The sequence below is a fragment of the Poecile atricapillus genome, chromosome 5, assembly GCF_030490865.1.
Source record: "Poecile atricapillus isolate bPoeAtr1 chromosome 5, bPoeAtr1.hap1, whole genome shotgun sequence".
Classification (NCBI taxonomy): domain Eukaryota; kingdom Metazoa; phylum Chordata; class Aves; order Passeriformes; family Paridae; genus Poecile; species Poecile atricapillus.
Window position 1 is genome coordinate 20,136,010 of NC_081253.1, and position 23,178 is coordinate 20,159,187.

Sequence of the window (23,178 nt, forward strand, 5' to 3'; positions counted from 1 at the left end):
CAAGAACCTAATTTAATGAATTTATTGGATGAAAATATTTTGACATTTGGCTGATCTCCAACTACAAATCTAACAACTTCTTCCATCTCCAGTCACTAAGACTTGTAGAGTCTCTGTTACAAAGGCAAAAATAGCCTATATTAGGAACACTGTGTGCAGCTTTTGTTACATTCCTAGACGGAAAAGTATTCTGGAAACAATTAACTTCATACAATTACTTCTGCTTGGTACCTAGAAGCTTATCTATACAACACTTGACCATTAATCCTCAATGCTCTTCTGTAAAGCTTTACTACTCTGTATTATCACCATCAAACACTGCCAAAACTCAAAACACCTTCCACAAAACAGATGCAATTGGCAATTAGGGACAGAAAGGAAAAAAAAAAATCAAGATTATGGTGACATAGAAGGTATAACCATGAATTACAAGTGGTTATTTTTAAAATACATACATATTAATAGTGCTTAATATTTCCAGTCTGAGTGGGGGTGGGGGTGACTTTACTGTCAACCAGACTCATTCATTAACTGAGTGCTTAATCCTATTCCATTTGACCAAGTGACTAATGATGCCCTCTTGGGGCTTCATGATTAGTTTTTCAATCATATACTTCAAAAAAATTATGCATATTTGAATCAACAGGGTATTTCACAACTTCTCAGACTCAGCAGATCTAAAACTTTCCTTTCTCATGCACTAAGAATTATGTAGACCTCCCTGTGAGCATACAGCAACTTCAGTGAAACTGCTGCAGAGGAGTGCCTCCCAGGGGAAAAGAAAAACAAAAGAAAAATTATTTTGATTTATTCTTATTCTGATTTATTCAGAGACAACAAAATTAAAATTAGTTAAAAAGCAAAGCAGATAAAAACAAACAAACCTGCCCCACCAGATATGACTTTAGTCACATATATGTGTGCTGAGTGAGAAGTGCCTGTTCTTCCACAAACTGAGAGGTAGCCTGTTAAAAATAGTCGAGCAAAGAGGAAATAGTTTATGCAATGAGAGAGAAGGGGAGAGAAATCCTGCAGATTTACTGGAAACATTTACTTGAATAATCAAAGAAGGGCTCCTTGTTATCCTGCACACCCTCTGCTGGCTGCTACTTACACGGGAAGGAGGAAAGAAAAAAGCTATTGAGACTTTATGTGTATGTATACACATACTTGCACAGTGAAGATACATCTATACCTCCATATGCAATCACTTAAACTATTTTAACCATATTATCTACAAAATACTGAATATTCAAATGTATTGCTTAAAAAGAGATGATTTGTCTCAGCACAAACTACGGGGTTTTTTTATTAAAGCTGATGCAAATTGGGATAGACCAACATGAATTTTACTACTGTCTACAGCTTATATTGAAGAACCTCATCAATTTACATTCTTGCAGGACTCTGGATGTCCATGCAGACTTTGATGAGCTACAACCTGCCTTGCCATTTCTGAAGTCACTGGGATGTCGCAAATCCAGACAGTACGCACCACTTACTGCCCTAATCAGCTCTTTGAAGGAGCAATTGCAACCACCGTATTTGTGTTTAGCTCCCTTCAAGAAATAACTGCAAAGCACCAGAAACTTAAAGACTCTTTCCTTCAGTATCAGTGAAGATTCAAGGTTCCACTCACATCCTGAAGATCAGACACGGGCACACAAAAAGATCAGCAACTTTTGATTACCCCATTTGGGCGCTTGGCCTCTGGCAAGGAAGAGAAACAAGTCTGTCCACAGACTTCAGTCGCTCTGCCGGCAAGTAGCAATTGATGACTATGACAACATTCGGGATGTAGCTCTAAAAATACAAAAATGAAGTGTTATACATCTTAAGAAGTTTCTGTTGGCCTTGGAGTTTTAAACGAATCAACAAATCCCTTAACCTTCCCCCCAGGTCCGGGCACACCCAATCCCACACCGCTGTACCCGAACAGGCTCGCGGCCGCTGCCCAAAGGCTCGCAGGTGCCAGGCCGGGCTTTCACCCCCGCGAATGCTCCGCGCCCAACTGAGCGGGCTGAGCACTACAGCAGGAACATTTTAAAAGAAAGATGATACCAGTTTCCCACTTCTCCTTAACCAGCTAACACTAACAAAACTTTATCTAAAAAAACGACGGGTAAAATGCTTCCATCTGCACTCCCCGTACGTCGAGCGCCCGCATCTTTCAGCGCAGGATCGGCGGGGAGCCCGGCCGGGGCAGAGCTCCTGGTGGGCGGGCGGCTCCGCGGTACCGGCCGGCGGCCGCTGCCGACGATTCTCACCAAGCCCTGCGCAGCGCCTTCTCCTGCCCGGTCCTCGGAGCGGTGCCTTGGCAGCGCCAACACCGCAGCGCTCCCGTTCGGGAGGGTAACCCCGCTTCGCCCCCCACCCGCGGGCACCACGCGGCCGCCTGAGCCGGCCCGGCCCGCCCAGGAGCGGCAGCGGCGCTCCGCGGGGCGCGCCGGGAGGTGAAGTCTGGGAGCCCCGTGCAATTCGGATCGCGGAAAAACTACAGTACCCGGCGGGCCGCGGGGGAGGCGGCGCTGGGCTGTCCCCGCCTGGCGTCTGCCGAAAGCGGCGCTGCGGCGGCCGAAGAAGTGCGGGGCGCGGAGCACCGTCGGGAGGCCTCGATTTGCCTCGCTCGGGAGTCAAGGAGCAAGGGGCCGTTCGGGCCTTTTCCCGGTTCGCTTCACCTCTCGCCGGCAGGGCGGGGGTTTGAGATAAACCCGGCGCGGGCCTGGCCGTGGCCCTGCAAGGCTGCACGCCCTGCCGAGAGCGAGCCTGGAGCGGGGGAGAAAGGCGATCCCGCCCCGCGGGCCGAGAATATGCCCGCAGGCGGCCGCCCGCGGGGGCAGGGCCTCCCTCCGGGCGTGCGGGGTGCACAACGTCTGCCGCCTCCTCACCCGCAGGGCCCACGGCTTCTATGCCAGAGATGCTGGTGTCGCCCACAGGAAGAACCTGGGACTCCTCAGGAAGATCATGTGTCAGGTAACAGGCTGCGTTCCGGCGCTGGCTGCAGGCCTGCGCCTCGGGCTTTCGGCCGGGGGCGCTGAGTGTCGGTGCTCAGCCCAGGGGTGCGAGAGGTCCCCGGTCACGTTGGAGAACAAGTTCGGGGAGAAAAAGGTGCAGTTTTAATGAAGAGAGTTAGTAATGGTTAAATTTATTTCTCAAGGCTCAGACCTAGAAATGTAGAGAGGATTGTGCTGGGCAAAAACTGCAGGGGCACTTGTATACCTAATAATTGTGTTAGAAATGACACAGTTTATTATTTTGTCATTTTTATTAGGGAAATTATATTTATATTATATTTATATCCCTAATTTATATTAGGGAAGTATCACCTATTTCCCTAAGATGGCTTCATATTTAATACTAATCTTAAATTCTTAGTACTTCGTGTTAAATTTGAAAGCAGTTCGCATAAGATAATCGGCAAAAATTTTCAGGTAAACATAACCCCAGTTCTCAGTGAAACTGATGTCACAGAAAAATTAAGAATTAAACCAATTACAAACTGAAGTGAACTCTTTTTTTACTTTTTTTTTTTTAGTCAAAACAATCACTGCTTCCATACAGTGGTTGATAGAAATACATTAGAGAAGAATGTGGAAGTGAATTGGCAGTTATATTGAAAATACATTCATAGGAAGTCAGCTGAATTGTCTCCTTATGTAACTAGATCAATAGGCATGCAAGGTTTACTGAAATAAAAATAAGTACATCTGACACTTCTTTTTTCTAAGACTGGAACCTTTCTTAATGGAATAGAGCTCCTGGTATCTCAAATGAATGCAAGAAACTTGAATGTTAGCAATTTATTTCATTAATGTTTCAGGTGCTTATTGCAAATAACAGTAAATACATTTTTCTATCTTTCACACCAAACTCCACCAGCAGAATGGAATTAGGTGTTCAGTAAATCAAATTAATTACATATAATTCTGAGACCAGAATTCTCTGCATATTTATACTCTGGGGAGTTTACTTCTTGATTTCAAAAGTCACCATGGAAGTTTAGTTGCCAGTTTTAATACAGGCAAATTAATGAGAAAATATTCCTTATCCCTGCTGTCCATAATAGCTAATTAAAATTATTTTAATTTGGTCTTTAAAATAGACAAGATTTTCTCATAAAAGTTCTGTTAATTTTATTTATAAAAACCAAATAAGATTCTTTCTTGTGTATTCAGCAGTGAAGTTTTTAATTACTGTAAATTACTAAGTTCCAGGAGCCAAATAAAATATTTTTCAGAAGCAAAGTTTTTTACAAACAGCCATCACTGTTAAAACTATTGTGTTTCAGGAAAGTACTAAATTCAAGAATGTTTGGACAACTCATTCTGCATCTCCTATTGCATATGAAAGAGGGAGAATTTACATGGACAATTACCAATGCTGTATTACCAGGTAATAAGTGTACAATTATGAGGTGCTGACTTACAGATTTGAAACTGATTCTGTGTTACATGTGGAGGCTAGCTTTAGAGCAAGCTGCAGGCCCCATGGCCTGCCAGACCTGCCTGAGAAGCTAGCCTGGGAATTTCATGGGAGGATTCAAAACAATCCTCAAAGACACAAAACAGCCTGCAGGTGCTGTTTATCTGTTCCCGTGTTTTCTTTGCAGGAGAAAGTCAGGGGGTGGTGAACCCCACTGACCAATGATGGTAATGTAGCACTTTACTAACCAATAAGAGTTTCCTTTCTGTACTTTCCATGAACTAGTCTATATAACATGGCTGTAAACAATACAAGCAATAAACTAGAGATTCTCTCCTGTTCTGACTCCCTTGAGAGTCCGTGTTGTTCTTCCTGCTGTTCCCAATTAGAACGACAGTTACATTGCTAACTTTACTCATACAAATAGCTGCTGTGAATTAAAATGGAGTTTACTTGGGAACAAAAAAAAAAGCTGGTGATAAATTTTTTGGTTTACAATCTTTGAATTACATATAGATGCTGTTGTATCTTAATGTAAAACAGACAATAATTATCAGTCATTTTCCTCTAGCATTGCACAACAGCCACGACTAATTTATCAAAAGTCAAAGTGTGCCAAGACTGAAAAAATAGAAGATGCTTTATTACTGGAGTGTCCACTGGTAAGATTACTTTTTACTAAAGCATTTTTGTGGAAAATACTAAATTAACATATTTTGATGAAACGTTTAAAATGGAGTGCTTTTTCCTTCCAAACTATCTTCTCAATGTTTTTATGGACTTAAGTCATTAAAGGTTTGAAACATGTGCCTTATTTATATTAACTGAACATTTAGAGGTATACTTCTCTGAATTTCTCAATAGTGTATTCAAATGCTTTTTTCATAAGCTTTCATGGAAGGTTTTAAAACCAGTGCTTTTATTCTTATGCAACTAATTAATAGTTCCTTACAGAATAAATTCTGCTTATATTTTTCTTTATTTTTTAAACGGCAAGGACAGTAGCTGGGAGTTTTACTTTTCTTCAGATCTGTTGGCATTAAAAAAAAACCCAAAAAGCAGATACACTGGAGGCCCATTGAAGCAACCCTGCCCAAAAACTGTTCTGCTGTTTCTACCTAATAATTACATAATTTCTCTCCTTCAGCCAGTGTCCACTGAGCTTAGAAATATTAGCCCTATCCTTGAGGTGCCTAAAACTAAAGCAGAGTAAATACCATATGTAGCACTTGCTGTTGAGTTACCACTGAATGTCTTATTTTGAAACACTGAAACAATTTTCTCTTCAAGATTCGTATCAATTAGATCAATAAGCAGTTAATTTTTGCAATGCAAGGAATTTTTAAAGGGTGCCTTTTCTACAAAAGGTAACTGTCTTGCAAAAAATGTGACAGCAGATTATTTATGTCATAGATAATTATTTGGCATGGACATGAGCTTAGAGATACTGATCTGATTAGCAGGCAGCTTTCCTCCTTCACTTTTTGAGGAATGTGTATTTGCTTTTGTGTTCTTCTGACTGTGTCAAAATGTTTTGTATCCTCCTGATACAAACTTTTTTCTAATAGCCTTTTTTTATGTAGGGGGAAATGCTACCACGTCCTTCAGATTATAAAGCTTCCCTGATAGTCTTGACAGTGCAGAACTGGCTTCTACGTCTCTCTGCTGATAGTGGAGAAGTACTAGAAAAAGTGTATCTTGCTGGTTCCTGTTGCAAATTCTTCAGGTATTAAACAACAACTAGGCTTTATATCATTAACAGTTAGTAGTAGTATAGTGGAGGAGGACAGCTTAATATAATTAACAGTGATTAGTACTATAGAGGATAAGGGGAATTGTGTTATTTTAGTACTACCCTGTGGCTGATAACAGGCTTGTTAATCTAGAACATTACTGGAGTACTGTTCCTGCATGCTCTTACCTGTAGAAGAATTTCATCTACAAAAGTATTGTGGGGTCAAATTTGGTATCAAGTTCCAAAAAATCTAGCCTACTATTTACTTTTCTTTGACAACTTTACAGCCTTTAGTATTGCAATGGCAACATACCAAGAGGGGACTTTAAGAGCAGAAAAACAAACCTGCTCAAACATACAAATAATGTATTTGAAGTTTGAGCTGTTTTTAATTTGCAAAGGTTCTTTTCCATAGGATAGTCATATTTCTCTTTTTAAACAGGGCAGTTACTGCATCTGGTAAACTACTTTTTTTTTGTTTTCAGAAAAAAATATTTTCTTTAGGCTGAAGGATAAGAAAGTGGTGATTATGAAAGGAAGGAGAAAAATTAACATAGTGAATACTCATGCTTTCCAAATTTTTCTCACAATCCTGTATGAAATAAGTCATTCCTAGTTCCATGGATTTCTGCATTATTGCAAACAACAAACATCTTGAGCACCTCTTCCAAATCAGAGGTTTGCCTGGGCATAGGCATCTGCTTAGTTATAGCTGATTATATTTTATGTGAAGTAATATATTAGTAGATGGTTTTTAAGTGATTAAGGCAGGCCTTTCTTGTCACAAATAGGTATCTGAGCTGGGATACCCCTCAAGAGGTAATGATTGTAAAGTCAGCTCAGAATAAGCTCCCTGCAGCAGCACGGCAGGTAAGTGTGTTGAAAAACTCATTTCTATAACATTTACATAAAATTTACAAGCAAAAAGATTATACTTGGTATTATGGTAGAAGATAAAGATGTCCTACCTATAATAACTGTATTCAGTATTGTTCCTTCCCAGGCAGGAATCCAACAGACTGTGTTGTTTTATCTTGCTGTGTTCCAAGTTTTGCCTCTTTCATTCATTGGAATGCTGGAAATAAACAAAAAGGTAATTTAATTTCTATAATAATATGTATTCTAATGTAGTTCTATGAGAGCTGTAGTTCAGGCACTTATTTCAGAATTTCAGAAGTCATGCTTTGAGCTTGTAAAAGCAATTGAAACATTAATCAGCAGCAGTGTTCTTGTATCTGATAGGGGCGTTGGGGCAAATATTCTTAATTCTAGAGACCAGAAGAGAAGATACAAATGGATTTTGTTACTGGATTACTCTTTGACATGCAGCAGGACTTTAGCCTTTTCTTAGAGCAATCTTAAGAATTAGGGAACATTAAAATATTTGTACACTTCTTTTCACCTCCTCAAAGACAGATGTGCCTCTGACCTAGTCTTAGTAAGTCTATGAATTCTATATGCAGTTACAAATGTTTCACACTTTTATTAACACTGTTACTGAATGACAGAAGTAAATATGTCTTGCTTTATCAGTCAAGAACAACCAAACTGACTTCAGTTTCTGACCTATAGTAAGTGTATATACTTAGGAAGAATCTTTGAGCCAGATTGTAATTGTTACTGTTTTATTTTAAGTCAAGAAAGCTCTGGATACAACTTACACATGAAAGAGTACAACCATGCAAACTCTGTCTTTTCAGTTCTGTGAGGTACAGTATCTTTAGGGTCCAGAGCTATAAGCTGGAGTTTTAGCTTGTGCTAGGTTGGGTTGACGCTGTAATTGAAATTGGGCCTGGCAAGTGAAGGCAGGGGGTTAATTTTGTTCATTTGAGCCCATGAAAGCTGGGGGGTACCATGTATTGTTCTGTTCAAAATTAGTATTTATGACTGGAAAAAACATTCCCAGTATCAAAGGTATTCTCAGTATCAAAGGCATGCCAGGTTCATCGTGCTCATAGCTGGCAAGACATGAAAGAGCACTTCTTCAGCTGGGTCTGTACCGAGTACTCATCAGCAAAATTGTTAAAACTGTAATGGAAGGGGCAGCATTTGGGATGTGAGAATACACCCAGCAGGAAATGCAAACAGTGAAGGCAGTGCCAGACCCTGCACAGATCAGTGGAATGTAACTGTTAGATTGGAGTTGGTGTTACTGCTCAAGGCTGGAGAATGCACCTCATGCCTCAGTATTACTGTGAAGGTGTACCACAATACATTCTGAGTTCAGATTGGCTGAGGTCTCAAGGATAGAAAGGAAACTTTTGGGTTGGAACACTATTTGAGTTTGTGTCTGAAAGACTCTTAAGACCTAAGCTAACAAATGTATTGAGAAAGAGTCATAAAACTAAATAAAAGGCAGAGTCTCAGGAATGAATGTATCTTTCAGAACCGAACAGATCACAGAATTGCTGGTACTGTTAAGACGTAGGTGTCTTACAGTTTCTGTGTTTCTTCAGTTTCTTCTTGTTTTTAAGCCTGTTTTAACTGGTTTAATTTCTTTTTCACGTAGTGAGTCAGATTAAAGAAAACTACATTTTTTGAGCATTTCTATTAAAAAAAACTATTGACTTGACATGTTGGTATTAATTAAATATTAAGAATTAATTTGTGGGGTTTGCTCAGTGATGTGTTAAGCAGTGGCACAAATGAATAGTGCATAATTATTAAAAAAGCTAAGTCAGCTTCTCATGTGTATGTCAAATTGGGATTCAGAGCGAACCCTGTACTCTGTGACAGCTGGATAATGTAGTTTTAGTACAGCTGTACACAGTCATAGAGTTGTGATTAGACTAGTATTTTACCCTGGGGATGAAGAAAGAACAGAAGATCTGAAATCAGGACTTTTAGATTGAGTTGCTAGTTTTGCTAACGTTCCTGTGGAATGCTGAATAATATAATCTATTCATGTATGATAATAACTGGGTAGCATGATATGAATCTATACTGAGAATTGATTAGAGCATGAATCTGCTTGCAGAATATGACTGATGTAACCTCAGGTGTTACTGCAGTGCAATGGATTAAAGAAACTCACAACAGATGAGTTACAGAAAACTTGAACTTAAACACTGATCATAAGAGTTCGGTCAGAATAAAAAAAATAAAGTGATTGCAAAATCAAGGACATAATGTCAGTTATTTGTGTTTTCTCACAATTATTTATTCTCTAATAGAATATTTTTTGCTTCATTTTATTCCAGATTTTTGGTAATAGTGTGACAGATGTTGCTGTTTCTAATGGAATTCTGATTGTAATGTATAGCATGGGTCTGGTCAGACTCTATAACTTCAAGGCCATTTTGGAACAGGTAATAAAATACAGAGTTTTCATCCATGGTATTTTTGGGTAACAAGTCACAAATATTCATGTACTCTACATAAGTACATGGGGTATGTAGGTTCCTGCCTGGATGTATTTATGTCAGAAGATTCAAATGGATACACTATCAGAAAAGTTACAACAGTTACAGGTGTCAAAACATAAGAGATCCAGGGTCAGACAGGCACTTCTGGGGAGTTATGTAAATTTTACACCAGATGTGCTTCTCTCTGCACACCCAGTCTGTAGTTACAGATGATTGTTAATGCCAGAAACTGGTGGGCATGGGGAAGTTTGATCTCAAACAGACCTGCAGTTAGACTTGTGAGTTTATATCCTTCCAATCAAAAATCAAATATTAATTCAAAAATAAGATCTCAAGCAGTATCTAACAAGATAAAGAATGCAGTAGTAATAGAGAGTAAACTAAACAGCAAATAAATATGCATCTGTAAAGCTAAATTGTTCTGTGTTATTTTAGTTCATGGAACAACCATTTGATTTGGGACAAGAATTCAACTGGAATGGTCAGGTGGGAATTGTAGGAAAGTATCCATTTGGTCTTCCATGTAACATTAAAATAACAGGTAATTATGATCTCTGTATTGGCTTGACTGTGGCTTTTATGGATTGATTGTGGCTTATTTCACACTAAGAAATAATACTAAAATTACTGTGCTCATATTGTGCTGTAGCTATATTTACATTATAGTAAAATGTGCTGTGCTTTGCTTCTAATTACCATTATAATTATGTAGGATACACTGAGAAAACTGTTACAGCAACTAAGCTATCTGAAAAGCTTTATAATCAATGCATGACATGAAAACCTCTTTCTTTATTTCTGAGATGCAATTGCTCTTGAGAAAGAGGAAGGACTAGGAGAGCTGTTAGTAGCACCTAGAAACAGTATATGATATGTAAGCAAAAGATGTGAGAACATTAACTTGCAGAGAAAATTCAAAGAGACTGAATACAGTTTGTCTGACTTTCATTTTGATATTCTAGGTTGTCAGAAATGTGCCAGTTTCAGTAAAATTAATTCCTGAGAATAAGAAAAATTATTAAAACAATTCTAATCAAATCATTAACTTATAAATGTTCTGCATTATGTAATGACTTCTTTCTCTAAAAGCAACCAGTGGCTTCTTTGGTGCACTTGAGATTAGAATTTGATGCTAAGAATCATAATAAATGACCAAAACCTGAGACTTTTTTTGAAATTTCTTTTCTTACTTTAAAAATACATTCTCACAAGCTTACACATGAGGCATCTGAAAAAAGTTAAAAGGTTGGTTTCACAAATAGCAAAAAAAAAGAATTTATTTATTTATTTTATTTTTAATGTTTCTGAATTTAATGTAATTAATGCAAGTGAATGTAATGTATTTCAGCTGATTGTCCACATAAAAAATGCCTTTTTTTCCCAATGTCAGATAATAAGAGACAAATCAATCCAGATTTATATAAAAATGAGGGAGTACACAAAGATAAAATACAGACTTATATAGTGAAGTTATAATGCAGTGTTTTATCAGAACAAAGCAATAGACTGCTATATTTGACATCTCAGTTTTTGCAAAGGGAAATCTTCCCCCATTTTTCTCTCCATCTCAATCTGTGAAAACACCATTTAATGTTAGGGGCCTGTGGAAAACCTGCTGTGGGAACTTGAGTAGGAAGATTTGATCTTATGGCTTACACATCATTGTAGTTTTTAGTTTTGAGATTTAAAACCAGTGTAGTGAAGAAAACCTTTTCAATCTTTAATCATATTCAGTAATTTTTGGTTAGGAAGTTTTGAACCCATGACATATATTTTTCATGCTTGCGTTTTTGCAAATAGTTGCATTCCTGTGGTTTCTGAGTTGTTTTCTTTCAAGAATCAGATGGGCAAATGCTTCAGTGAGCAAGATCCTAACAGTTTCAAAGTACAGGCTTGTATTTACTATAATGTAACTGTGTGTAGTTTTCTTTCTTACTTAAGTCCTAGCCTCCCTACAGCAACTGCTGAAGGGATGGGCATTATTGCAGTTCTCTTTTTAGGGTGTAAGGTACCCAAAAGGAAGTGGATAGAGATCAAAACTTACAGGCTAAGATGTTCTATGCTACAGCTCTTAACTGGTGAGGAATAGATTTTGGTCACAGTGTGTGATTTTTCTGAATGGCCTAGAACTTAAAACTAGTTTGATTTATTGTTAGCCGATACAGTAATTTCAGGGAAAAAAAGCAAGGAGAGGGATGCCTTGTAGAAAGCTTTTCTTGTTGCTGTTTCTTTGGTTTTATGTGCATTCAGAACAATCACTTGTTAGTACTGCCAGGAACAACTTTGTTTAGATTAAAGTTTGCAGAATTTAAAGTAAGTGAACAAAGAAGCTCAACTGGAGATTGAAAACTGGCAAGACTTGGGAAAGGACTTGCAAACAAAACAGGAGGTGATAAGCAACAACAGCAAGTGACATACAGTAGGAAAGATGGAGTTGAGGCAGCAGAATCACATCACAGTGATTTATGTGACTATAATCTTGCAAATCTTTGCTAAATGAACATAAAAGGAAAGGCAGATTTTATAAGCAGCTTCTACTACTCAGTATTGATATACCAATGAGATACATTTAATTGTATCATTTAGTCCATCTACCAGAATTTTTGAGGGGCCTTGATATATAAGCTCTATTTAAAAAGTTGTTTGGGTAAAATGTCACAAACTTTCTAAACTCATTTTTCGTTTTCTGACACATTTTAGTATCAGTAGGTCCTTTGCTTATGCTTCCATCTTCAACATTCTCTACATTTCCAGCAGATGCATGAGTTTTTTATAACCTATCGTTTATTATCTCTTGCACAAAATCTCCCTTTTCCTATGTGTTACTCTGAAAGGCAAATGGGACACAGACACTTTCCAGTTTAGGAAAGACTTCATTTCCATTGGCAGTGAACTAATTTCATTCAATCTAAATGGCTAAACTGATGGAAACATAAACAAAGGAAGAGGCAAGAAGAACTCCATAAACATAATATCTGATGACATATGACAGCACCATTGGCATCAGGATAATTATCTAGACAATGCAGGATAAGATCAAGTCAAAATATGGATAAGATATTTGGGACTCAAAGTCCAGATAAGGACCCTGTTCTCCTTGCACTAATTCAGTTTGGGTTTTTAGATTCTGCCTGTTTAAATTCCCCTTGTAATTGCAGATTTTTTCCATGTTTTGTCAGTTTTTTTCCCCAGCTTTTCTCTGTTAGAAAGAGCTGATCTTCAGTCTAAAATTGATTCGGTTATATCAGCTGTAGCAATTGCTTTAATTTAGCTAGTTGGCAGAAGTTGTAAAGTTCTGTGCAGTCCATTTTATTCAAAGATGCCTCTGATTTAGCAAACAGAAGATTTGTACTAATAACCTAGTACATCTTAGTAATTTATCCCAACTGAAGTGTCAGGAAAACTAGACCTTTTGCCATTAATTGAAAAAAAAAATCTATATTTTGATTGATTTTTGTGAACTTAGCTACAGATTGTATCCATTGTGGTCCACACTATTTTGTTGTATTACACAAAAGGAGGAAGCAGAATCTGAATATTCTATCTTCCTGCATTTAATTCTGTTATTTGAGGTTGCTGCTTGCTGTTTCCAGTTATTAATCACTTTTTTTCCCAAAAGAATAGTGACCATTTTGATATGGTCCTTGATCTGTTCATGTGTGCATCATTTCTCAATCAGATGAGCTGGAATAATTTTAATTATTTGCTGTGTCTTTGCTCGTAAGCCAAAGGTACTGGAAGAGTATTCAGCCTGAAGATCTGGGAAGGCAGTAACCCTCAAGAGGGAACTGCAGATGTGCACCTGAATGCTGGGTGAGATAGCATAGCTGGCGCTGGCAAAGAGTTCATAGCTAGTGTGTTTCCACTGATCTTCAAGAGTTCTGAAGAACTAGTAGCTTTATTGGAATTTAGAATTGTAAGGATCAATGGAATTATGACTGTTCTGCTACTAATGGTGTTAACGTTACCGAATATTTGCAGATACCCCACCTTTGCTATTTGAAGCATCTTCTCTGGAGAATGCATTTCAAATTGGAGGTTACCCTTGGCATTATATCATCACACCTAACAAGAAAAAACATAAAGGAGTCTTCCATATTTGTTCTCTGAAAGACAATGCTTTGGTAATATATTCAGAAAGCAATATAAAAGAAGTTAATGTGTATTATGTTTGTCTTCATCTCTTATTCTGAGTAGGTTATAATACCTTTGTTTACCAATGCAGTGCTTTCACAGGGCTCACCCCAGTATCAAATTAGCTATCCCATGGAGTCATGTGTAAAATACTTTCTTCTGAATCAGTACTGCTTCTCATATTTCCTTCATTCCAATACAAGAGCAGCACTGTCAGAGCTGCACAGCACTGTATTCATGACTTAAAAGTTAAGTCTCATTACCTGTTTCCTTGCATGGTAACAATCTAATGCTTCTGACTAGTCAGCCTACTAAATGCTGAATACAGAATTATTTCAAATTTTAAGATATTGCAGAATAAATATCCTTAATGTTTGTAGTTTATCTTTGACTTGTACCTTCTCTCTCTCTCCCTAAAAAGATCTGATTGCTCAGTTTAATCCCTTTCTGTCCCTAGAAAGGTTTTATTAGTTAGTTTAATCTATTCCTAATTATTTTTGTTTATGTACTATTTATCATATGAATACTATTTTGTGTGAGCTCTCCATCTCAGCTTTTATTTTGAATCTGGAATTGACCTGAAGATCATTCTGTATTTCAAGCAACTTCTGGGCCTGTTCAGTTTCTTGACTAAATAAGTCTCATCTGTTAATGTCCTTATCTCTTTTGCTTGCCTGATCAATTATTTCCCTCCTATGTGATTTTCAAAACTGATGTTTCACAATTGTAGCTGAAGATCAATTTTGATTCAAATGGACTTGCAGAATCCTTTCTCATTTGTTTTTTTTTTCTATGTGGGTTCATATATTTGGTAATTTTAATGATCGACGTAGCTAAATTTAACAACAGAAAGCCACTGCCAAAATCCCAAGATTTTGACCAGCTTGCATCTGATTGCTGAAATCACAAGATCTTCCAGGCTTACATGCTCCACAAATAATTTGCACAAAAGAGGCTAAGCCTGAGGTTTGAAGCTCAAGTCAAACTCTGTGCTAATTTTTGTCACATGTCTTTACACATCCCATGTCTTGGATACTCATAGCTGGAATTGTTGAAGTGTTTGCACGGTGTAAATTAAATCTTCATTCTGCTTAGTTTCAGGAGAGATAGGACAATATATCACTAAGGTACAAGGTTATTGCTTATTGCATATTAAAAATCTCTAAACTGCTCCACTGAATTTCTTGAGAATTGGAACCGAGTCTTTTTATTATTGTTGTTGTTGTTTTTATTATTGTTCCACTGCCATCCTTTCTGGTCATGTTTAGGAGCAGTACTTTAAAACCTCCAGAGGTATATAGTGAGGAGCTCAGTATTTCTTCTTTAATTAGATCTGTGAGACTTTCAAAATACTAATATTCTAAGCTTTCCTTTTCTTCTTCAGGCAAAAAATGGTATACAGGATATGAAATGCTGTTCACTTGAACCTGACTGGATATATTTCCACCCAGATATGTCAGGTAGAATAATCCACGTGGGACCAAATTTGATAAAGTATGACCCTTTTTTACTCAAATCTTTTATTCATTAGAGAAGTTCCATAACTGCATGAATTCAGTAGTCTCACAATTTGCAGGCCCAAACACTCATCAGACTATAGAAAATGTAAAATCTATTATTTTATCAGAATCAAAAGCTCTTTCAGAAACATCTGCAGATTTCTCTGTGTGATGAACGTGGCACTAGAGGCCACAGCTTAGATTTTGGTATGAAAAACACTCAAGGAGCACTGTGTCAAAATTTCTAATAAACATAAATTACAAAAATATTTTTTTTCTATTTTATTTACAATGTTTTAATGTACTAGATATAAAAAATTATATAGAGATGTTGTAAGCAAATTGGAATACATTACTTACTTTGTAATTTGTTTCTTTTGTAGAGTCTTAAAGCTTAAGGAAGTTAAAAATCATGCAGATCAAATGGAAATTGCAGAAGATTTTACAATCGTAGCCAACAGAGAAAACTGTGTGAGTTTAGTGTCTGAGATCACAATGTGTGATTTTTGAGCTATAAACAGGGGGTTTGCATATTTGAGTAATCACTGTGTTTTATGGGCTTTTACCCAAGGTTTATTGAAAGACATTCTCCATCTTCACTGGACATTTAAGTGGTATGAAAAGAATTTTGAAAACAGTAACACTTTCAGGATAGATTTCTGAAACCTCCAGTCTTTTCTTTAGTTTTCAGTGTTCTTTAAGATGTGCAGTGTAACTCTGTATCATGGGTATAAAACATACTTAAAAGATTGTGACAGATTTCCTTCAAATGAAGGTGCCACCAAGTGATAATTGTGTGCATCTCTGGTGCTCAGGTAAGTTGATCATACAAATGCTAGAAGTGTTTCAAGTCTCTCATAACTTAGTGGTAAGTCTTCATAAGACAATAAAGACGTTGCAATGCTTCCAAAAGTCCGTTCCTTTTCCTGGCCTTGCACACCTGTCATTCTCTTGTGACAAGTCTGGCATTGATCCTAACCCTTGGTTAGCCAAATCAGTGCACTAAAATAACAGAATAATAACCTGGCAGGAAAGGTGAGTACTTTCTGCTTGCTTGTTTTACTCAACTGGAGAACAGGACTGAGTCATCAGTGCATCAGAAGAGTGCAGAAAGGTTGAATCAAGTGTGAGAGGATGATTTAAAACTAATGGTAGAACTGAGTTCTTAAATCACCTCAGTTGTTTCATGAAGTCTTTTGTGATACAGAATCACAAAGACAATCTAATGTCAAAAAGGTTAAAGAGCACACATGAAAAAAAATCTAGTTAGTGCCTGGACCTGTCATTTTGATTAGCAGACAAGGTTACGTCTTACCTAAAAACAAGTTTTTATAGTTTGAATATTGTAAAATGTGTGAGAATCTGTGATGCTAATTTTTAAGCTTTTTCAGGAAAAAAGGTTTGTTTATATTAAAAATCTACACAAACTCAAGAGCAAAACTTGCATTGAATTCAAGAACTAAACACCAGGTTGTATAGGTAACTTGTGTTACAGTAAGAAGAAAGAAATATGAGTTCTAATCCTGCTTGTGCTCTGCTTATTCCTTTTGACTTCTATGAAGATAGATCCTAATTTTTAATATTTCTGGTGTTAATGAAGCCCAGTGGAAGCAACCATGGTGGTTTAAGATGCTAGTTTTCCTGTCTTCTGGAAGTAAGTTTAGGGAAAAAAATGGTGGTGATTTAGCAGTCTTAATTCTCCTTCAAGCATCTTGGTTCTAGTCACTTCGGTTCAGAAAATTATGGTAGCTGAGAACCTTTGCCACCTCTGTGGGACACCTCTGAATTTGAGTAAACATAATATCTCAAGTAAAGTCATCAAGTTATTGAGCTCATTAAACAGCAGCACCAGGGCTATGTGTAGCTAATGAGTAAAACAAGGTCAGAAAGCAAAGTATATGAAACAGATACATTGTCAAATTGATAGAAACTAAGTCGCTCCAAAGTCTAGAGATACTTTTTTATGTTTCTCCAAAGGTGAACAACAGTGTTACTGTAACAGCTTCTGGTCGAGTGGTGAAAAAGCGTTTTACTTTGTTGGATGATGACCCAGAACAAGAGGTAACTGATGTAAGAAGAACCTTCATGAATTATTTTAGTGTTTAGCTAGCCAGAAGCCCTTCTTGTTTCAAGTGCAGTGCGTCTAACCATTAGCTGTTTGTATCCTTGAGTTCTTTATTCCTCTTCTCTTTGTCTTCTTCCAATTACTTCACATGCTGTTTATCATCTTTTCTTCTTGGTTGACATTTGAGATTTGCATTTTTTCTTTCTTTCAATAACTGATCTTATGCCCTACTATACCATAACTCCATATGATTTCAATGGCACAGAAAAGATGTGTTAATGTGTGTAAATCATTACTCTTTCCTCCATTTAAATATCTTCTTTGAATATTTCTTATAAAGCATTTTATGAGATAAAAGAAACTTTTCTTTTCACCTGCTTTAGGATCCTCTTGTCTTTTTTACAGTGTGTCTAAACTTTATTTTTCTCTCCCCTTTTGATTGGATTATAGGATAAGGTATTTAACACTTTTCCTTTAAGTAACTGCTTCTTGAGAATGAAAACACTTGAGTTCTAAAAGATTATGAAAAATATTTTTTAGCTCTCTATCTAGAGCTGGATGTACAATTGACATAAGAACAACAGGTAAAATTCATCTGTTTCTGGCAGTTCCTATCCTTTATTCTGAAGAAATAGATTTTACTATGGTAAAAGTACAGCACAGTCCAGTATAATCCTTAAAGGTCTGTAGTTTTCCTATTCACTTTTTCTTTTAACCATAATAAAAATAATTGCACACTATTTTTTTTTTTCTGCTGTTACACTTTGTGTTTCCAGTAAATGTTTTTACATTATGGAAGAAAAAGACTGGCTTGAATTTAAAAAGTATGTCATAGTGCGATAAAGGCAATTAAGAGGTTCACAATCTTCACATTTTGGTGTCAGTTCATCACTGACGTATAATCTGTAGAGCAAGAGAGAGATCTGAACAGAACACACAGAAATTCATGGAATTACTCTAATGTACCCTTTCCCTCAAAACCTATGATGGTTTAAAGCTACACTGTCTCTTAACATCTCTGCTTCAAGAGCCTAAATATACTTCTTTGGCCACTTTAAAAGTACTTCTTTTCTCTTTCCTGTATGTTGTATATAAAATACATGTACTTGCACTTTAGGATTTTTCAGGACATTACTTCCTTTTCTCCTGTTTAAGGAATTTTGCTGACAACTGGTATTGTGGGAAAATGCCTGTTGGGTATTGGGCTCCCAAAGTTTTCTTTCGGATAGAAGACTTAAGAACTAGAATTTGCCCAATTCTGCTTTCACATGAAGAAAAGAGAGCTATGCAATTTAGGTAAAGGGGAATGTGAATTTCTATTTGATTTGTAAACTTGAGGGTTTTTTTTTCCTAAGACATTCAAAATTGTGGACTATGAAGATGAATTGGATTTATTATCCACTGTGGCAGTTACTCAGATAGGAGCTGATGGAAGAGCTCACCTTGACTTCCACTGCAATGAACATGGCATTCTACTTAAGAGTATTCCATTAAAGGAGTCCTGGGATGTGGTGAGGAAAATTCTTGTCTTTTGTTCCCACTGTCTCTTCCCCATACTCAATTACATACCACTTTTGTTCAGATTTCAAGCAGATGTATAAGTAGTGTTGCAAAGGGATGAAATTTGCATAAAATAATAATTACAACTCTAAAATTGTAAGTACTTCATCAGACAGTAGTTAATTTACCTTAAAGTCCCCATTATTTAAAATAGTGATTTTTTGGGGTTTTTTTTGGTTGGAGTAAGGGTTTTCCTTAATGTATTTCTGAAGTATTTATCAACTTACATACTCTATATCTAGTTATGACAGACTAACTTTACAACTTCTGAATAGTCTCCCTAGTTTAATTTGAAGTACTCATGCATAAAATGAAGCATGGACCTCATTGTATATATATTTGGGAAGATGGAATGGAGTGTTCTTACAGTCCAAGTTTAGCTGGACATCCAACTTAGATGGTCTGAAATTTTCAGCTGAATTTTCAGTTACACCTCTTTTCTTATTGACTGCGTAGGCAACTTGTGATCTTAAATCAGATGCTCTGAACCTAGATTCTTAAAATAGGGATATGAGTAACCTCTCAAAGTTTTAAAATTCTGTCCTTTATCTGGAAGAGTAATCTCTGTATATCCACACAAAGTTTCTGTCTGATAATGGAGTTCACCACTGTTAAATATTTTTTGTTCCTCGTGGAAAATTATAGGGATATTAGCAAGCTGTGGAAATAGAGACTGCAATCTGAACTTTTTTTTCTCTCATTTCAGACTTACAGTCATGAAGTTTACTTTGACAAAGACCTCGTATTACATATAGAACAGAAGCCTAACAGGAGATTCAGTTGTTATGTTTACCAGATGGTATGTGATACTGCAAGAGATGATGATCCTTAATGCTATAAAAAAAAAACCAGAAAGTGTTTTGTAAAAAAAGGAGGGAGAACTTTTGTATATATTTAAGCCATAAACACCAGCTACAGAGACTTTTGGATGCTATTTAAGGATTCCATACATAGTAATCAACTGTTGTTTTTCTGGCTGGATTTAATCTTAACATTTTGTACTACTACATAAAGTCTTGTTTCTTTTTTCTTTGTGACACTGTACACTTGCTTGTAGCTCATACATCGCTTTTCATGTATTCACCAGTTCATCATTAATGCTAGATGCAGGATTTATTGCTTCTCTTCAGCAATAGGACTGAAATACTGGGCATCAAGGAGAAAGACATGGATTTACTTACTATCTACCATCTGCTGTGATATGTCTTATATAGTTTTACCTATGCAACTGTAATACAAACTCTTAATTAATCAAAGTATGTAAAACTATCTAGGATAAATTTTCTATGTAGTATGAAAATTGTAGTGCTACCATTAAACCACTTAGACAAAATCCTTCTCTTGGTTTTGTGTGAGAAATAAAATCACTCAGGTTTTCTGGTGGTGTGTGTTTTGATTTAAAGACAAATATTAATAAATTGTGTACTTTACTGTTTCTCAATATATTTTCATATGTGTTTACATATATATATATCTATCTCCAAACAATTCTCTGCCCTGTTAAGGTCAGGAGTTGTTCTGTCTGAGCTAAAGCTCCCAGCCATTTACCCTTATTACTGTGTGCAGCCTATCTGATCCACTGGAGTTCTATGTGGTATATTCAGAATCTGCAGAGTGAAAGCATTCATTTTAAGTTAAAAAACATAACAACAAAACACAGGCTGTAGACTTCATGGTGATAAAGTTTTTCCAAATGCAAGCCAAAGATGGGCTTAGAAGCATAGCTCTTCAAAACAGAACTCAATACCATCACTGTCATCATAAGCATGGTAACTACATGCAAATGTTTCTTTTTGCTCCAGGCTTTACTAATTAAGTTGGATCATTCTAAATGATGCGATAGAGAAGAGCTCTAGAAAAAATTAAAAAAATTTTCTATTGTGAGTTTTAAAAGAAAATGTAATGTAAAAGAAAAAGTGAATTATAATTTTGGAAAGATGAAACACAAAAAGTACATTTTAAACAATATAATGAAATAACAGTAGAAATAAAGGGCAGCAGCAACACCAAACTTCCACCCTACCTTCCAGAAGTTTTCACTTTGGGAACAGCTAATAAATTCATCTGGTTCCCAGTTATAATAAAGATTGGTAAAAGGAATACCTGCTAGAAAGGACACCTGAGTGTAGGGTGGCATGTAGGCTGAATGTTTTCTGAAAGAACAGTTGTGAGGAAGGTCTCTGAGCGCTCTGCCTGCAAGAAGCAAAATGTTCATCTAGTAATTAAAAAAGTCATGGACTAGTGCATTCATGTTGGATTTCACCAAAGGTTCTTTGAAACAAGCTTCCTGCTCTTCCCAGAATGAACAAATCCTAAATGGAAAGTGCAAAAAAGGGAAAGTAGTAAAACTGGTTTTCTAAGACTGAAACACAAAAGAATATGTAGAACAACAACAGTTCTTTTCTAACTGACAAGTATTGCTAAACTACTCTTTAAAGAGCTTATTTTTTTCTGGACTTGATCTGATATGTCTGTAGCAATGCCTCACCAATAATAACTGAATTGTATCAACAATTCAGAGAGGATCATTCAGAGATCATTCAGAGATCAAAGCTCTCTGCTTGCTAGACTTGGTATTTCTATAGTATAACAGAAATAGTAAAGTATAGTAGAACTATACTATTTATTTCTGCTTTACTGAAATTACAAAATATGACTAAAATCTTCAGGTTATTATATTCTTATAGAATATAAAAATAATTAGAAAGAAGATAAAATAATTTTATGGCAGTGCACTCATATTTATAGATTTAATAAAGTAGTTGAAGTGCTTGCTTTGGCTAATAGAAGATTAACAACTACAAAAATAGATTGTTTTTTTTCGGGTGGGGGGGAGTTGTGGTTTTTTTTTTAATAAAAAGAACTAGGTATCCTAGCAGAGTGAAGAGTTACAATAATGTGATTGTTAAGAACTGCTTGGTATAGCTTAGTAACTCATTTAGTAAACTGGGAGTATAAATGCCTTATTCCTGCCTGAGTGGAGAAGGAATAATGTGCTGTTGAGAACGCTGTCTTTTTAGGGAAGAGTAAGGGCACATTCTTCTCAGGAAGAAAAAATGAAACATGGTAGGGAAAGCTAAAATTCACTGGAATTACTCCACAAAGTGACTCAAGAACTCTGGCTTACTTGAGATGCTGCAGCAGAAGCAATGCATTCCACATGATAGGCTTGCAGGCTCTCCAGACAGTCCAGTAAGAGCTTCTTGCCAGAAGACAGGCAGGAAAATTATTCTGTTAATGTGTTTACTTGGATGTTCCATATTCAGACTCATATATTGGCAATTTTCCCTATTATCTTCTGTATCTGCATTTAGTCTCAACTTTGGATGTTGCCTGCCTCTAACATGCAATTTGTAGCATGGTTACATGCATTTCCATGCTCTGGGGCAATGGAAATCTAGCAAACTCCTGAATGTTGACACCATGCTCTTCTCATTTTAGCCCTTTATAATGCCCCTGCCTCTTTGTACTGCCTGAAAGCTGGCTTGATTTTATGGCTGTCTCAGGAACATTTTTTTTTTGTGGACCAAAGCAGCATACTTCCAGTATTTCTACTTCAACAAAATCACTTTTTATTTTCTACTTCGCCATGACATCTCAATGATTGACTCAGAACAGAGAAGCAAAAATAGGATATCATAAATGTTAGCCCTTTATTTGTATTTGATAAATATAGCTGTTTAGAGACCCAGGTGGAATTTCCCAGCCTAGAAACTTAAAAGATATGAAGGAGTGACTTCTCTTGATAAGATTTGCTTTGAGCATAAAAAGAGTGCAAATTCTGCCTTTCTCTTGTCATTTGAGTACATACTCACTGCCAAGGCTGCTGAGTGGTAGGGAAGAAAATAAGAAAGCACAAGCCAAATAAAAAATTAAAGCTGTAAAACTTTATAATCTTGCTCTGACAATTCCAACTACTGTCCCACAGTTCCACAACTTTGAAAAGCTTCTAAAAAATAATTATTAGAAAATATCCTACAACTCACAGAAGCAAAATATTTATAGACTGAACATCAATAAAGAGTCTCATTGCACAGGTCACAATGACTGGCCTATGACCAGTATAACATTTTGGACAAAAGGTGCACTATGTGCTTTATTTTACCTTAGTAAAAACTCTTTCTAGGGTGAAGAATAAGTAAAAATCATTTATTGGAAGAGTCTTGTTCCACAGTCACAATTTGCAAAGACAAATTAGTGATGTTCTCAATAGCAAAGGTCAAATGGTTCTGTTCCTTAGGCATGGAACTCAGTAACAAGAAGAGTAAAAGGATCGTTCTGGTTTGTGTCATTCAAACACTAATTACTTGAACAATTTTGTCTATATTACTCCTGGTAAGATAACTTCTACAGAAGTATTTCTAAAGCTTCCCCAACAGTCAGTTAAATTAGCTGCCA

At 36.6% G+C, this 23,178-nt stretch overlaps 2 protein-coding genes across 9 annotated transcripts in view; one reads left to right on the top strand and one right to left on the bottom strand.

The window, feature by feature from the left end:
• Positions 1 to 2,634, bottom strand: part of METTL8 (methyltransferase 8, tRNA N3-cytidine) — a 22,188-nt gene extending 19,554 nt beyond the window's left edge. For 2 of the 6 annotated variants that reach the window (XM_058839421.1, XM_058839417.1), the window contains exons 1-3: positions 2,268 to 2,454; positions 1,691 to 1,803; positions 885 to 965 (exon numbers count right to left, since the gene is read on the bottom strand). Coding sequence is in view for 3 of the 6 variants with exons in the window: in XM_058839416.1 (XP_058695399.1) it covers positions 1,691 to 1,695 (5 nt within the window). In the remaining 3 variants the exon portion in view is untranslated. Of the gene's footprint in view, positions 1 to 884; positions 966 to 1,639; positions 1,804 to 2,267; positions 2,457 to 2,503 lie in introns of those variants that run through there. The other 4 variants (XM_058839419.1, XM_058839416.1, XM_058839415.1 and 1 more) reach the window with 4 other exon arrangements.
• Positions 2,552 to 20,156, top strand: DCAF17 (DDB1 and CUL4 associated factor 17). Of its 3 annotated transcripts, none has more exons than XM_058839412.1 (14): positions 2,552 to 2,973; positions 4,289 to 4,392; positions 4,994 to 5,084; positions 6,006 to 6,148; positions 6,949 to 7,027; positions 7,161 to 7,250; positions 9,358 to 9,465; positions 9,958 to 10,063; positions 13,504 to 13,646; positions 15,041 to 15,150; positions 15,539 to 15,626; positions 17,133 to 17,225; positions 18,576 to 18,731; positions 19,487 to 20,156. In XM_058839412.1, exons 1-14 carry the CDS (start codon positions 2,965 to 2,967, stop codon positions 19,610 to 19,612), a joined length of 1,446 nt encoding a protein of 481 aa, XP_058695395.1. In that variant the 5' UTR covers positions 2,552 to 2,964; the 3' UTR covers positions 19,613 to 20,156. The 3 variants fall into 3 exon arrangements, with proteins under 3 accessions (XP_058695395.1, XP_058695396.1, XP_058695397.1); XM_058839413.1 differs by having other exon boundaries at positions 2,553 to 2,973; positions 17,133 to 17,216; XM_058839414.1 differs by lacking the exons at positions 2,552 to 2,973; positions 4,289 to 4,392 and having other exon boundaries at positions 4,992 to 5,084; positions 5,991 to 6,148.
• The last annotated feature ends 3,022 nt before the right edge of the window (positions 20,157 to 23,178 follow it).

Bases quoted from the DNA above. Each gene is read 5' to 3' on its own strand.
- DCAF17 (XM_058839412.1), top strand. The intron at 7,028-7,160 runs GTAAGTGTGTTG...GTTCCTTCCCAG, and splicing joins TCCCTGCAGCAGCACGGCAG to GCAGGAATCCAACAGACTGT. The intron at 18,732-19,486 runs GTGAGGAAAATT...CTCTCATTTCAG, and splicing joins TAAAGGAGTCCTGGGATGTG to ACTTACAGTCATGAAGTTTA.